At 37.2% G+C, this 17,794-nt stretch overlaps 1 protein-coding gene across 2 annotated transcripts in view; it reads right to left on the reverse strand.

Annotated features, from left to right (window-relative positions):
- The window catches only part of PLEKHH2 (pleckstrin homology, MyTH4 and FERM domain containing H2), a 141,985-nt gene that overhangs the window by 74,810 nt on the left and 49,381 nt on the right, over positions 1–17,794 (reverse strand). For both annotated transcript variants that reach the window (XM_037744409.1, XM_017544855.2), the window contains exons 4-8: positions 10,473–10,622; positions 8,899–8,982; positions 8,194–8,275; positions 3,693–3,878; positions 104–1,062 (exon numbers count right to left, since the gene is read on the reverse strand). In XM_037744409.1, coding sequence (XP_037600337.1) covers positions 104–1,062; positions 3,693–3,878; positions 8,194–8,275; positions 8,899–8,982; positions 10,473–10,622 — 1,461 coding nt within the window. The remainder of the gene's footprint in view (positions 1–103; positions 1,063–3,692; positions 3,879–8,193; positions 8,276–8,898; positions 8,983–10,472; positions 10,623–17,794) is intronic.

Consider the following 17,794-nt stretch of genomic DNA (forward strand, 5'->3'; position numbering starts at 1 on the left):
AAAAAAAAAAAAAAAAAAAAAAAAAAAAAAAAAGAGAAAAGAAAAGAAAATGAGTGTTGAGAAAAAACCACTGTGTATGTGTTATGTGCAGCAAAATAATTACCCAAGAAGGAAAACGGTGCAGGGGAGGAGTTGGAGGTTTGCTGCACCCTGCCTTCTTTGCTGAGTCACAGTTTTCCTGATCATCTGAATTTGGAGAGTCCAAGGAGTCAAAGGAAAATAATCCATCATCACAACTTGTGTCCATATTCTCTAAGATTTCTGTACTGTCACCATCAACTAGATCAAGATCAGTTTCCTGAGGTCTCAGTGGTCGTATCATGCTTATAGCATTTCTATTTGTACCAAACATCCTGTCGGAGCTTAACTGTGGCTGGCTTAAGTGTCTTTTGGCTAGTGCTACGCTTATACTGAAAACATTAGGAATCCTTAACTTTGGGGGTGGCAGGTGTGATGAAGGCACTAATTGTGTTCCTTTTCCAGAGAATGAGTTAGGATGCTTTGGCATTAAAGCTGGGGTCAAAATAGGGCTTGGGGTGTTGGCCTCACTCGATGAAGATGAATAGAGTCTCTGAGACTGAAATTTTTTGTTCAATTCATCCGAGGAACTGTCTTGCTCCTTTTTACTTGATTCAGAATTTCCCTTTCCGAGAAGGCTATTCTGAGCTTTCCACTGTGCCTCCTGCTGCCAAGAATATAGCTTCTTATGTTCTGGTCTCTTTATGCCAAAAGTCTCTTCCTCAAATATAGAGCTGCTGTCATCAGATGCTGTCAGATACGTTTCACTCCCCATCCTGCTACACTGGACCCCTTCCTCAGATGTGTGACTGGAGAGGGTGGATGTGCATCTGGACTTGGATCTTCCTTTGCTCCCTTCTTCCTCATCAGAACTCCAGTCACTCACTGGAGCCCCAGAATTCTGGGAGACGCCACCATCTGTGGCAAAGCTTGTTCTTGTTTTCCGATTCTGTTCTGAGCCACAAGGGGTTTGATGCAATGTTCTCTGGCCTCTGTTGTTTTCTAGAACTTGGTTATCAATGGACTTTTCTGGAATTTCCAATTCTAGAAAAGGATACATCATATCAGCATGCTGCCTTTAATAATGTGATATTTCTGTGCATTTATCTTTATGTAACTACACTGTAGAAACTGACACTGCAGAAATTAGCTGGGTGCAGTGGCGTGCACCTGTAGTCCCAGCTACTTGGGAGGCTGAGGCAGGAGGATTGCTTGAGCCCAGCAGCTCAAGGCTGCAGTGAGCTATGATCACAACACTGCACTCCAGCCTGGGTGACAGAGCAAGACTCTGCCTCTATTTTTTTTTTAAAGGAATAAACCAGAAATTTAAATAATTTACATTATCTTGTTAGTCTTATGTCTTTTTTAAACACAATTTTGAAAACTATAAGCTTTATATAAAACTCAGAGCCCTAACACATCAATATAATAGTTTCCAAATTGCTTTCTACAAAAAACAAAAAACAAAAAAAAAACATGTTGGGAAAAAAAAAAGGAAATGTGAAAAAGGGCCACCCTGAATAAAAAAAAAAAAAAACCAAAAAAAAAAAAAAAAAAAAAATGACAGCATTAGTTATATTTTAGAAGCAAGGAAAATGACACCTTCTTTCAACTAAATATTTAAATTATCATAAAGTAAATTTAAGCATAATAAATACAAAGCTATAGTTTAAGAAACAAACTTTGCACCAAACTTCGATACACTGAGATATGCAAAATCATTAAGAAAATATAAACACAGAAAAGCTTTCCTTGCTCTACTTTTGGTTTAATCAAAACTACAAAGTATGTTTTTAAAATAAGAATAACACTCTTTAAAAATATATTTAGATATGGTTTATTTTTATGTATAACATAATTAACAGAATGAACCATTGGCTTCATAAACAAGGAATGAAACTTTCACACTGAAGTGTAGAAAAAAAAGCTTTGAAAACATAAAAACATAGATAGGACCTTCATCATTAAGGAACTAGAGGCTGAATAAACAAACTCTAAAATTTGGTATTAGTCAGTTTGCTAAATTTGCAAATGAGCAAGGGCATCAGTATAGGCAACCTCAGCAGTACTCGACTGTTAAAAAAAGGGAAGGAAATGAAAATGTCTTCTTAAAAGGGAAAAAAAAAGTGCAAGTAGATTGCGTGCAGCGGCCTTCACACCTGTAAATCCCAGCACTTTGGGAGGCCAAGGCTGATGGACTGTTTGAGCCCAGGAGTTCAAGGCCAGCCTAGGCAACACGGTGAAACCCCATGTCTACAGAAAATACAAAAATTAACTGGGCATGGTGGCATGTGTCTGTAGTCCTGGCTACTAGGGATGCTGAGGTGGGAGGATCACTTCAGGCCGGGAGGTCAAGGCTGCAGTCAGCTGTGATTGTGCCACTGAACTCCAGCCTGGCATACAGAGTGAGATGCAAGATAAGACAAAATGACAAGACAAGACAAGACAAGACAAGACAAGACAAGACAAGACAAGACAAGACAAGACAAGACAAACAGACAGACAGATAGATAGATAGATAGAAGATAGACAGATGGGAAGGGAAGGGAAGGGAAGGGAAAGGGAAGAGAAAGGGAAGGAAAGGGAAGGGAAGAAGGGAGGGTAAGGGGAAGGGAAGGGGAAGGGAAGCGGAAGGTAAGGGGAAGGGATGGGGAAGGGAATGGGAAGGGGAGGGAAGGGAAGGGGAAAGGAGGAAGGAAAGGGAGGAAAGAAAGGGAAAATGGGAAGGAAGGAAGGAAGACAGGGAGGAGGGAGGAAAAAGAAAAGCAAGTAATGGCATGAAAACAAGGTGCAAAGGAGCCTTCTGATTGGAAAAGATATCATTTTCAGAATTTCATAACCAAGGATACACAATTTTTACTGTTATTTTTTTTCTCCTCTGGGGGAAGGAAGTTGGAGCTGAAAGTAGAGAGGATGAAAACTCAGGCCTCTCTAAAATATTTGGGGAAAGTCAACAAAAGAGATTGCGCTAGAGGTGGCAAAGCCAACAGCTGCAAGAAAGCAAAATTCAGAGGTTTTGTTTGTTTGTTTGTTTGTTTGTTTTGATAGAAGCGCTTCAAGACTAGAAGAAGAGTAGAAGTCTGTACATGGGACCAGGGTTTAAATATCTAGGAACACACTTTCCTTTTTGAAGCATTAAAGGAAAATCAAAGCAGTTATTAATTTATCCTCCAGGGTTTTTTTTCTCTAGAAGTTTGCTATGCCAATCTTTAATTTCATGTGTAATATTAGGTAATGTTTTATATTTTAAATAAATAATGAATAGGAAATTCAAACTTTTAATCTGAAACTCAGCTAAACCAAGTACAGCATCTTGTAGGTGGGACTATAACTTTTTAATTTTAAATACCCTTCCACCTACAGCAGGAAAAAAATATGAAGAAGAAAAATCAGTTTCTCCTATGCGTCATTGGCAAAGGCTCTTTCACCTACAGCAGCAAAAAAAATATTAAGAAGAAAAATCAGTTTCTCATATGCATCACTGGCAAAGACTCTCAGAAGACACAAAATAATTAGATACACAAAGTTAAATGTTGTCTTGCTCTTTAGAATTCTCATAAAACACCAAATTGTCAGAAAAAATAATAAAAATTAAGCTATATTTGGATTAATCTTAGCAAATAATTTTTCCTTTTTGAAAAATGCCAAAGTCAATTCCTGTAGTCCATAAATACCTTCTATGTCTTTTCCTTCAGTGAACTCAGGTTCTTTCAATGATATCTTGCTTATTTCCTCGGATTTTACTACTTGAGGAGGACTCCTTGCTCGAGATAAAAAGCACCCAAAGGTCAAACTGCTCAGGCGCTGGCCTTCTGGAAGCTTTAGTGCGGAGACAGTGGATGACTTCTTTCCTTGAACTTCTACAGTGTGGTTAATCAAAATTAAGATTTGAATTTTTTATAGAAGTTTGTTAAACATAGAACCAATGCATATAAAAACTTGAACAAATCACTCTTTATGCCCGAAAAAAAGCCTAACGGTCATCTTTACTGATGTACAATAACATGGAACTTTCAATGACAAGCACCATATGCCAATGTTTAAATTCTGTTTTACATATTTTAAATGTTCAAAATGTTTTGACTGGAGAGAGAAAAATATCTAATCCCTTTAAGAGTAGTTAGCTCTAAGCAAAGACAAAAACATAAACGATTATAAATAACTAGAGAGCTCTAGCTTCCTGCAAAGTCAAGTATTGACAAATACCAGTTCAGCGCTGGTAAAATTTGCTCAATGTGCCACTGTGAAGGAAAAGAAACTGAGGTCCCGGTTGCCAAAACAACCAAAGGAAATTTGGATCATCCTTGGGGCAACCATCTCATGATAACTGTAATGACTTTTGCTTACTTAGTTTTCAGTAATGAGAAAAAACAGATGGGGAGGTTTGGTCAATGGTAACCACAATATAAAGAGCTTCAATCACTTCTTTAGAGAGAAAAAAAAGAAGATGGATAAAGAATTTAGACAGCTAGTGAAGTGAATAGGTCAGCACCTAGTCACGAATTTAATTCATCTCTCTAGGCCTTTTTTTTTTTTTTTTAGAGACACGGTCTCACTTTGTTGCCCAGGCTGAAGTACAGTGGCATGATCATGGCTCACTGCCGCCCCAAATTCCCAGGCTCAAGTGATCCTCCCACCTCACCTCTCGAACCAGCCCCCAGGCAGCAGAGAGTATAGATGTGTGCCACCATGGCCAGCTAATTTAAAAAAAATTTTTTTTTTTTTTTTTAGTGATGGGGTCTCACTATATTGTCCAGGCTGGTCTCAAAGTCCTGGCCTCAAGCAGTCCTCTCACCTTGGCCTCCCAAAATGCTGGGATTACAGGAGTGAGCCATTGCACCTGGTCCATCTCTAGGACATTTAACATTGCTGCTTATAAAATCAAAAGCATGGTGGTCTCAGTAAGAAAAGCTTCCAAGGAAATATAATTCTTAATGCTAGCAGAACACTAAAGGGTTAAGTCAAATAGCAAGTGATAACTGAGTATAAGAAAATATTTTATATAGTATATTCCTAAAGATGTATCTTTTAATGTTTCCATGTTGAATGTCACTTACAGAACAAATTCAATTATATATATATATGCATGGTAAAAATTATATACATATGCACATATATTTTTTAAGTATTATATCTATTCTTCTCCAATCCAAGCTTAATTTCCAAGGATCAATATCTCTTAGTCTACAAGACCTAAGAGGCTGCTAGTGAAGACCAGAATTGCAAGCTAAGAATATTGGAGAAAATAACAAGCTTTTGAGACTGGGCTTAGTATATCTAAACTATTTCAACAAAGGTGATTGTCACAAAGACCTGAAACTTTAATTCAAAATATAGAATTCTAGATCAACTATGGGAGAATCTCTAATATGTGGAGAAAATGATAGCAATTAATATTAACATGCAGTAGACAAAATGTTTTCATATGCCCTATAATCAACAATTTTATACAAAAATGTTTTCATATGCCTTATAATTAATTCTATATAATCCTCCATGAAACCAGTAAGGAACTACTATAATCATGATTTTACTGATGCAAAAAAAAAAAAAAAAAATTCTGGGCTGGGCATGGTGACTCAAACCTGCAATCCCAGCACTTTGGGAGGCTGAGGAGGGAGGATTGCTTGAGCCCGGGAATTCAAGACCACTCTGGGCAACACAGCAAGATCCCCATCTCTACAAAATAAAAATTAAGAAATTAGTTGGGTGTGGCAATGTGCACCCATAGTTCCAGCTATTCGAGAGGGTGAGGAGGGGGAATCACTTGAGCCCAGATGGTCCAGGCTGCAGTGAGCTATGATCATGCCACTGTACTTCAGCCTGGGCAACAAAGTGAGACCCTCTCTTAAAAATTTTTTTTTTCTGGAGATATAACACAATTATAAAATACTAGAGCAATAAAGTTGACTTCAAAGCTCATGGTTTTCATACCATGCCAATATTTTTCCCATGTATTCTGTGAAACTCCTAGGCTTTGTGGAAATGTCCCAGAGGGTTCAAGAAGAGGTATGGGTAAGTCCAAGTATGCTGAATGCTAAACCCATCACCCAACACTGCTTTTACCTATCTTATTTATTGAGATTCTATAGAAAATTTTATTTTTTTGAAAAGGGTTCTGGTACTAAATGAAAATTTGAAAACTTCTATACCAGGCTGTGGGCTACACATATAACCTCAATTTTGAATGGATTCATCCCTTCTTCAACTCAATGCATACTTGAGCTGCTATCACCAGAATAGTATACTAAGTGAATCTCTATCAAATGACATACTATTCACCCTCAGGCTTTGAACTTGGAAAGAAAGAAAGTAGCCCTGTATATTGGAAAATGCAGAATTTATTCATAGCACAAAATTCTGTTCAAAATATTCAGGCTGTAAGAATTTCAATCACTGTTGAAAACCATGATACCAAGCAAAAGTAGAAAATAGCATGACTGACTTCCTTTTTTTAAGCAAATATACCTGAAATTAAACATTCAAATTAGAATCATCTTCTTCTGGTTATTAATTAACATCTAGCTTTGCTGTCCACTATGAGAGCCACTAGCAACATATGGCTCTTTAAATTTAAACAAATTGAAATTAAATATAGTTTAAAATTCAATTCCTTAGTCGCACTAGTCATATTTCAAATGCTCAATAGCCACTATATGGCTAGTGGCCATCATATTAGACAGCACAGATATAGTATATTTCCCTCATCACAGGAAGTTATGTTAAAAAGTGCTGCTCTGGCTGGGTATGGTGACTCATGCCTGTAATCCCAGCATTTAGAGAGGCTGAGGTGGGAGGACCACTTGAGCCCAGGAGTTTGAGACCAGCCTGGGCAACATGGTGAAACCCATCTCAAAAAATAAAAAATGCAAAACTTAGCTAGCCATGGTAGTATGGACCTGTGGTTCCAGCTACTCAAGAGGCTGATGTGGGAGGATCACTGAGCCCAGGAGGTTGAGGATATAGTGAGCTGTGATTGCACCACTGAACTCCAGCCTGGGTGACAGAGTGAGACTTTGTCTACACACACACACACACACACACACACACACACACACACACACACACACAAGCTGATCTATAGTTTGAAGACTAAGTTTACAATCTAATATTATCAATTTTCACATTATAAAAAGTGACTTCAGAGCTTGTAAAATATTATTGTAAATTATCTTGAGAGTAGCAAATATTCCTTTGAATTTAATAACTGCAGACAGCCAAAAGTTATAAATAATTTTGGAGGTACGTTTTTTTCAAATAGACCAATGTCACCCCTGATATTCTTGAGTTTATCAGTAGATTATCAATATATTCTCCCAATTGACAGGATTCAAACCCTCATCTAGAAGACCCAAATGCTGAAAGGATTAGAACACTGGTGATCCATGAATTAACTGAGTTGTGACACTTGCATCCAAGTAACTACCAGCTCAGGCATCTAAAAACACACAGAAGTGCCTCAGAGCTGCCCTCAAATAATGCCAAGTTCAATTTGTTTGGCATGTGTGATGCCAAGAAGCCTCCTCCAATGTCTTCAATGCAGCTACAAATGTATGCTATCTGTGACTCCCTAATCTCCACTAAAAGGACTATTCTCTAAAAATTCAAAGCCTTCTTGGACTTTTGGAGTACATGTCTCTCTGATACAACTACTTCTAACTCACTCTCTTGTGTGGTCAAGTTCCCTGTATTCTTTCAAGAAAACAGGGAGATACAGCACTATATCACTTAGAAGGAACAAAATGTCCTCACCATTAGAGATTGCTACCCATCATCCATGATATCTAACCTCCCAGGCTAATGTCACTGTGCAGTACTTTTAGCAAGTTGGACTCTCTGGAACTTAGTATGGTTCTACAAATTGTACCAATGGAAGGTCTTTTAGAATACAGAGGGGAAAAATTAGTATGTGGTCATGTTTTTCTGATCTATGTAGTGACCACTTTGGTAGACCATCATCTTAGCTGCTTTCTCTTCTCTTTTTGCCCTCCACTTTCAGGCCCAACATTCACTTGGGTGCAGGAGTTCCGGTTTGTTTGCTTAGAAATTATCTTTCATTTTATGACAACAGCTTCTTGGATGACATTGATAATTGCATCTTTAAAACATCAAAAAAGTCAAAGCCAATACAGTCAAATAAATCCAACAAATCTATCTTAGTCAAAGTATTTGTACCTTGTAGTTTTGACTGCATTGTTCTTATCTCTTCAGTTTGGTTTTGGTTGATCAAACGAAGATTCTGATTCTCCAGTTCTAGCTAAAAGAACATAATGGTATTCTTTTCACATAGAGATAACATTACAAAAATGTAATAATAAATTATAATATTAAAAAATGTTAATATCTAGTTTATCTATACGTGTAAGCAAAATACAAAGGAAATGATAAACAAATATCAGATTTATTTATCAGAATAGGCTATCAACCTAGGTAATTATGGCATCAATATTTACATTTTTCAGAACTAAGAATTTTAAATGTTTTCATCCCTTATGCCTTTTCCACTGTAAAATTAGTTTAAAGGAAACTATTTCAGCTTTAAACTGCCATAAAAACTAAAATGTGTGCCTCTCAGGTACCAAATACATTAATTTTATGAAATATATACATATATCCTGTTATTATTATTTGAAATTAATTAGAACTAAACTTATTAGAATAAAGTTATTTACACTGATCATCATGAGTCTATTAATATGTTTAATTTTAAAAATACGTTAGATATTAAAATGAAAGCTACCTATATCTCAAGTTTATCAAAAGATAGCAATATCAACTGATCAAACTTTGTTTTACTCAGAGTAATCATATATTCTGATGATGTGTCAATTCAAAAGAGGTAAAAGGTAAAGGAAAAGGAAAACATATAGCAATAAATACCTCGTTTAACTTAACTGTTACCCATTCTTTGATCTTAGCTGCTTTCTCTTCTATTATTTTAGCTTCTTGTATTCTTATTTGTTTCTGAAATAACAATAGCAATTTGTTTAGTTCAAAAACAAACTCAGTGGTCTGGAAATGTTATACCACAAATATACAAGGCAAATCCACTTAAAACTTGTATCCAAGTTACTATATCTATCTTCAAATTACCAAATAGATTTTTAAAAGAAAAAAATTATTCAGTAGATTCAATAAAAAACCATAAGGGCATACGCACGTATTACTAGTTTTAACAACTGCTATTCTCTTTCTCTGAAACATCATACACTAGAGTCAATTTACTGAATTTATCAACAAAATAAGCCATTTCTGGAAATGGTCTAGGATTTAGGACAGTAGCACAGGGGTCAACCATGTTGGGGAGAAGAAAATAAGAACCTCCTTAGGGGCATGGCATTTTTTTTTCCCTCTCGAATACTAACTTTCAAAGATCCAAGAAAAACACACATAGAGAAACTCTAGCTCTCATTTACCAGCCTTAAAATCTGGTTATGGTCACAAAACTATTGAGAATGTAATTAAAAAATAAATCACAATAGGCAGGGTCTAGGGGTGGTAGAAGGCTGAAAACCACTGATCTAAAGAAACACTGATCTTTATCAAGATATGGAAAAAAATGCTGAAAATAAACAACATAACACATTTAACAAAACGATTGCACAGTGGTCATGTTTAAATGATGGTGAGTGACCATTAAGTACATCACCCCAACGCAATTTTTTCCTAAAACATTTTTTTAATTACTTGATTCCAATAAAGTGGTTCAAAAACAGTGTATACATTTCTAAGCAGAAGGATTTGCATCAAATATAAATATTTAAAATGCAATGTCCTATAAACATTCCCAACACTCCAACAATCTGAAGCAAATATTGTTTGCAAACAATTTACGGACATAAATACCTGCTGATAACCAAATGTTCCCAACTTAAATACTACATTTAAACTCTAAAGTTTGGTCAGGCACAGTAGCTCATGCCTGTGATCCCAGCAGGTTGGGAGGCCGAGAGTTCGAGACCGGCCTAGTCAACATGGCAAAACCCTGTCTCTACTAAAAAACATATACAAAAATTAGCTGGGCATGTTGGCATATGCCTGTAGTCCTAGCTACTGGGGAGGCTGAGGCATGAGAATCACTTGAACCTGAGGGGCGGAGGTTGCAGTAAGCCAAGATCATGCCACTGCACTCCAGCCTGGGTGAGAGCAAGACTCTGTCTTAAATAAACAAACAAACAAACAAACAAACTCACTCACTCAAATGTTTCAATATTAAGGAGCATTTTCACATCCAAAACGAGTTAGATCTTGCCTTGGAATCACTCGGAACTTAAAGGTATGCCATTTTGCTTGCACCTTTCACCAATAAATGTGATGCAATCCTATGGGCTGACCAAATAAGCAAGGTTTCTTCCCCAAATATAGAAATTTAGGCTCTCTCTTTTTAACTTTTGTGACTATGCACAAATGAGAGCACACACTTGGAACTCTTAAATTATCAAATTCTTCCTAACCTGCTCTTCAAGTTGCAATTCCAAGTTTTGAATGATGTCATCCTTTTCCTGTATTAGTGACTCCAGATCTTGACACTTTTTATATAACCTTGTCTCTGATTCACTGGTTTGAATATTAGCTGCTTTTAATTTCTCTTCCATAACTTGTGCCTAAATTCAAAGGATAAAATATTAAAATTGTGCATGTACTTCGGTTATCACAGCATTAAACCTAGAATTTTACCTTAATATTATGTAGATTCCTAAAATACTTCAAAAAGAAAAATATTAAACAGCAAGGTTTAATGTATTTAATGATTATAAAGTCTGAAGTCTATTTCACCACATGAGGTTATCTTTGAGGAACATACAAATATAAGAAATTCTCAGAATATTGCTATCATGTAAAGTAATGTACATGGTTCGTAGAGCAATGACAATATGCAAAGTGTTTATATGAGTACGGAAACAGAAAGTTTCCATCCCACAATTTTTCATATTTTAAACAAACAGTATAAATTAAGGAAGGTGAGTGGTGAAATAAGACCCAGACTGGATGGCCTGGTATAATAATGTATTCTGGGAAAAAAATTAAACTTAAGTGAAAAAAAAAAAACATATACACAATGGAAAGGGGGGCGAAAAAAAGAACTCTAAAGCCCCAAATGATGGAATCATACAAAATAAAAAAGTATTAGAGTCTAGATATAGGTAGGAGAGTACACTCGGAAAGGGCTTCTTGATTCATTCATTTAACAAATATTCACTGAAAACCTGCCAAGAGCCTGGCTTATTCCAAGCCATGAGAAAGCATCAGCAAATAAACTAGACCCCCAAATCTCTGTCTGCATAGAAATTACATTGTAGGCCTGGCACAGTAGCTCACACCTGTAATCCAAGCACTTTGAGAGGCTAAGGCAGGCAGATAGCTTGGGTCCAGGAATTCAAGAAATTACATTCTAGTGGGTAAGAGAGATCACAAATATAATGAAAATGTTTAAAAAAGAAGAACACTACAGTACATTACTCAGGTGATAATGTTAGAGGCAGGAGGCAGATAAATGCCTAGGCAGATGGGGTTGGTCCCCAGTGAAATACAACCTTCAAGCTGGAAACAGTCCCTGGTAAATCCTCAAACCAGACTGAAAACCTGCCTTCCCGTTTGGTGTGCTTTCGATTGATCCCCATCCTTCACCTATTTCACATATACACTATCGTGTAGAAAACCACTTAGGAAAGGGTAGGTATATGTAAAATAGGTACCAGTTTTGAGTGATGTCTCCACTTTAACCTTTTTTGTGTACTCACAAGCCAATCAGCAAGTACTCCCTATCTTGAGCCCATAAAAAGCCCGGGCCTCAGCCATATTGGGAACTCTTCTGTAGGGAGACCACCCCCCACATCCCTCTTCACTAAAAGCTGTTTCATCACTCAATAAAACTTCCTGACTTGCTCACTCTTTGAGTGTCCATGTGACTACTTTTTCCTGGTCGTGAGACAAAAACCCAGATCTAGCTGAGCTAAGAAGTAAAAAGTCCTGCACCAATAAGGGTAATGGGAAAAAAAAAGAACAGAGTAAAAGAGACTGGGTGTGTGGCTGAGTGGTGCTGCAAGTTTAATATCTAAGATACATTGGCCCTGCTTGGATCTTCTGCAAAACACATCCAGGCATATAAAATCTCAGAAAGGCATATCTGCATATTGTATTTGCCAACGTACATGGATTATATAAGTCTATTCCACTTATACTAAACTTTAGATTTTCCTATCACCACCTTTCAGTTCTCACTTTCTTCTCCTTTAGTTCTCACTTTGACTCACAAATCTGATCCTTGATTGTAGGTGGTCTAGTTGATTGGATGCCTCGGCAGAAACTCCACAAAGAGATCCAAATAAGAGATGTTTGAGATGTTAATCATAGTAAGAAGAAAAATAAAGTATTGGGGACTGTATACAATATTAAGACTTTCATTCTATATACCCCAAATAGGTAAGAATATAATTTTAGCAATGTTTCAGATTACAGGGGCAAAGAGAAAAAATAATGTGAAAGCATCTGAGAAATTAAAGATGACAATTAAGATGAATATCTGACATTAAAAACACTTCTGAAAAGTCACAATGAATACTTACTTAAGGCTAAAAAATATTTGACTGAGGGTTTTCTTCTGAAAAGGTATAAAGGTTAGTTTGGATTTATATTTTTTAACCATGAATGCCAGGTTTCATCTGTGGGTTCACTGCATAAATGTGAATCAACTCAGAAGCCAAAATGGTTCTATTTAAATATCAACCACATGGCTGGAAACTAGAAAAATAAAAGCAGATCAAAAAAAAAAAAAAAAAAAAAGGGAGAGGAAGAAATGTATTCCACTATCTAAATGATAATTTAAGTTACCTTAGATTCTAAGTAATACAGCGGCCTTTCTGCATGAACTGAAGGACAAAGATCTGTATCAAGGACAAAGGTCTTGTCATGCAAGATGATGTTATGCAAAACTGCCCAAGCAGGACAGAGAGCTGGATGGTAATCTTAAGATGGTATAACCAGTTGCACATAGGGCATTCTGTAGCTGAGGAAGCAGGGAGAGAAGAGCAGAGCCCAAGTCCAAAATGGTAGTTCTCCTCTGGGCACAGAGTAACAGAGGTAAACCTCAAGAAAAACAAAAGAACTGAGTAAGAACAAAAATAAATGCTAACAGATCTATACCTACAGTGTCCCTTTAATAAGTTAAAGCAAGCCACCCTACAAGCATTGGGTTGCCACATAAAACAGTCCTATTATTGCTTAGAAAAGGTCTATAGTCCTGGAAAACTATGGTTTGAACCTACTCATTTACCCTGAAAACCACATTCATTTTGGAAGTTGTTATTATATGAATGAATGCTATAGAGCTCCCTGGATGCATCCTTGCCATCTGAAGCTCTTTAATTTGATCATTACTCAGACAAACAACTTTCCTAGGGAAGAAAAATATTGGCAAAAAGGACAAAATCTCTTAGAGAAAGAGACCGCAAAGTAGTTACAGGCAACCTACTTACCAACTAGTCCTGTTAAGACCAAGTTCTGTAGACAGGATTCAGCCTTCCTTGGTGATTAATATGAACAAGAGGTCTACAGAAAAGCTAAGAGGTCTACAGAAAAGCCAAGATGCCTTTGAAAACATCTCACCACAACCATATGGAAAATAGCCCACTTCTTTTTCCATGCATTTAGCCAGAACCATTTAAAAATTTTAACTATGCAGAGACTAGCCAATAACAAACACCTGTGAATTCAAATTGGTTGTTAAAGAAACTTACAATTGTGTATACATGGATAGCCTCCAATATGGAATGCTTCGTGTTTTTAGGCTACTTTACTCCTTTACTTCTAGGAGAGCCTCTGGTTACAGCCACCCACCTCAGCACACTCCTCACTCACTTCCCCCAAACCTTCTTGATTCCAAGGTCCCTAAATTCCTGTTCAGCAAAGGGTTAACTCAGCAGACTTGGGGTGCTCAGATCCTGCAATTCCAAAGAAAGAACTGGTCCTTCACTGGCTCTTAGGAGACAGCCTCTGATGCCCCAAATATATGACTGTTAAGACTGCCTGTGTATTAATATATCTGAGAACTTGGGCTATACCACATAGTTTATGCTAATGGTATGATTTACGGTGAATGCCTATTTTTCTGTTCACCTGAGGCCCTAGGCCAAATGTATCAGTTTGATCTCTGGGTAGGCTGGAGACTGACTAAGATCAGTCAGGTGGATATCTCAGGCCTACATGACTGACCTCTAATAAAAATCCTGGATACCAAGGCTTGAATAAGCTTATTTGTCAGCAATATTTCATACACTGATGATTAAGTGTATCCCTGTGGAACTCCACTGCAAAAAGACAACTGGAAGCTCGTACCTGATTTCTCCTGGACACCACTCTATGTGCCCTTTTCCTTTGTTGATTTTAATCTGTATCCTTTCACTGTCATAAACTGTGACCATGAGCAAAATAGCTTTTCTGGGTCCCATGAGTCATTCTAGCAAACCGCTGAACCTAAGAGTACTTTGGGGATCCCATACAGCTTCCAGTGCTATTTTTTCATAGCAGAAAGCAGGAGCTGCAAATACTACTCCCACTGTAATTATCCATATCGCTATTTCCTTCTTCCCATTTCTAACCTCATTCCTCACCACTATAGGTAATCAAGATGTGACTACATTTTTGGGAGGGAGTTGAAAGTTTCTATTTCTATATAAAAATTGCTATGGCATGACAAAGATTTCTGATTGTTTCCAAATAGAATGACAAAAGGAACTGTTTAGAGTTATTTTGAATCCCAGACTATTTTCCAGTTACTTAAATTTACTTGTTGATTTATTTAGATTTGTTTAGATTGTTTAGATTCATACAATAACAACTTCCTATAGGATTCTGGATATTAGACCATTGTTGGGTGCACAGTTTGCGAATATTTTCTCCCATTCTGTAGGCTGTATGTTTCCTCTGTTGATAGTTTCTTTTGCTGTGCAGAAGCTATGGGTGAAGGACATGAACAGACACTTCTTAAAAGAAGACATAGGCTGGCTGTGGTGGCTCATGCCCATAGTCCCAACACATTGGGAGGCTGAGGAGGAAGGACAGCTTGAGCCCAGGAGTTTGAGACCAGCATGGGCTCAAGCTGTTTGAGACCACATCTCTACAAAAAACTTCTAAAATATTAGCTGAGTGTAGTGGCACCTGCCTGTGGTCCCAACTACTCGAAAGGCTGAGGCGGGGGGATTGCTTGAGCCTGGGAGGTCAAGGATCCAGTGAGCCATGAGCATGCTGCTGCACTCCAGGCTGGGCAACAGAGAGACCCTGTCTCGAAAAAACATAATTAAATTAAAAAAAAAAGACATACAAGCAGCCAAGAAACATATGAAAAAAGGCTCATCATTGCTAACATCAGAGAAATGCAAATCAAAACCATAATTAGATACCATCTCATACTAATCAGAATGGCTATTAAAAATTTAAAAATAACAGATGCTGTCAATGCTGTGGAGAAACAGGAAGACTTAAACATTGTTGGTGGGAATGTAAATTAGTTCATCCACCATAAAAAGCAGTTGGAGGTTTCTCAAAGAAATAGAGCTACCATTTGACCCAGCAATCCAATTACTGGGTATATAATCAAAAGAAAATAAATTGTTCTACCAAAAAAGACACATGCACTTCTATGTTCATCACTGCAATTCACAATAGCAAAGACATGGAATCAACCAAGGTGCCCATCAATGGTGGGTTGGATTTAAAAAAATGTAGTACATATACACCAGGGAATATATTTGCCATAAAAAAGAATGGGATCATGTCCTCTGCAGCAACATGGATGCAACTGGAGATCATTATCCTAAGAGAATTAACGCAGGAAATGAAAACCAAATACCACATGTTCTCACTTATAAATGGGAGTTAAACATTGAGTACACAAGGACATAAAGATGGGAGCAACAGACACTAAGAACTATGAGACAGGGAGGAAGACAGGAGGGCATTGGCTTAAAAACTACCTATTGGGTACTATGTTCACTACTTAAGTGATGGAATCATCCATATCCCAAACCTCAGCATCACGCAATATAACCATGTAACAAACCTGCACATGTGCCCTTTGAGTCTAAAATAAAGGTTAAAATTATTTAAAAAAAAAAATATATATATATGTATATGGGAAGGGGGGACATGGCCAGATATAAGACTGTAAATAAGGAGGACACACAGATCTTTGCATGTCATGCTACGCTACATAGATGGGATCTCATAAGAAATGCAAGGCCATATATTTATAAAATATCTTTTAAAGTTTCTTAGAAAACTTGAACTAAGAATGTGTCAAAATTTACTGACATGTTATCAAGGAAATCAGCAAGTTGATTATAATTTTTATAAGTTTACTGTAAATTAATCAAACATTCTAATCATATTTACAACATAATTATTTTGATATAGTATTCCATGATTATAAAGTAGGATCCTTCTTGCAGAAGTTGAAAAGCAAGATCATTAAATAACTTGCTTTCCATGTAATAAAGGGTGAGCCTCATACAGCAAAACATTACAATGTAATATCCATCACAAAGTCATGGATATTAGAATGACTGAGCAATACTAATCCATTAAGAGTAAAAAATCACTTTAGGCAGGGTGCAGTGGCTCAGGCCTGTAATCCCAGCACTTTGGGAGGTTGAGGAAGGCAGATCACTTGAGGTCAGGAGTTTGAGACCAGCCTGACCAACATGGTGAAACCCCATCTCTACTAAAAATACAAAAATTAGCCAGGCGTGGTGGCATGCGCCTATAATCCCAGCTACTTGGGAGGCTGAAACAGGAGAAGCACTTGAACCCAGGAGGCAGAGGTTGCAGTGAGCCAAGATCGTACCACTGCACTCCAGCCTGGGCGACAGAGTGAGACCCAGTCTCAAAATAATAATAATAATAATAATAATACTAAGAATTAACTTTACAGAAAGGCAAGATTATCTCATGTGTTAGAATGGTCAGAGGCAACTTTAAATGCAGCTGCTACCATGCCTGAATCAAACACAGGCAAAGGATCAAGCCCAAAAGGACAAAATAAACACACACATACTTTTATATGGAGATAATCCACCCCTCTTTGATTTGCATAAATAAATATAATATATTAAGGTATTCACCTAATCGGATACTTGAGAATGAATCCCATGTCAGTTTTTTCTAAATATGCTATATGCTACTTTTCTGTCTTACAGGAGTACTCATACGTAAAACTGGGTTGATTTGATCATACTGCTTTCAAAACATGTGAACAACAACAATAAAGATGTACTGGGGCCAGGCAAGGTGGCTCATGCCTGTAATCCCAGCACTTTGGGAGACTGAGGCTAGAGGATCACTTGAGCTGATGAGTTCGAGACTACTCTGAGCAATACAGTGAGACACAGTCTCTACAAAAAAATTTAAAAGAAGGGTAAAAAAAATTAGCTGGGTGTGGTGACACATGCCTGCAGCACTAGCTACTCCAGAGACTGAGGTGGAAAGATCACTTCCCATCGCAGTGGGAAGCACAGGAAACAGAGGTTGCAGTGGGCTGAGATCGCATCACTGCACTCCAGCCTGGATGACAGAGCAAGACTCTGTTTCAAAGGACAAACAAACAAAAAAAGATCTACTAGAACATTATGTATAAAGATCACCAAGATATATGTGGCAACAGAATATTTATCTGTGACTTTTTTTTATGCAGACAATTTAGTTGTTACAGAAGTGATGCTATTCATTAATAAACAGAGAAAAATGTACAAAGTTGAAGTATAGAGTAGAGCTAGTTTTAGCT

Source organism: Cebus imitator, unplaced genomic scaffold (assembly GCF_001604975.1).
Source record: "Cebus imitator isolate Cc_AM_T3 unplaced genomic scaffold, Cebus_imitator-1.0 Scaffold172, whole genome shotgun sequence".
NCBI classification, from domain to species: domain Eukaryota; kingdom Metazoa; phylum Chordata; class Mammalia; order Primates; family Cebidae; genus Cebus; species Cebus imitator.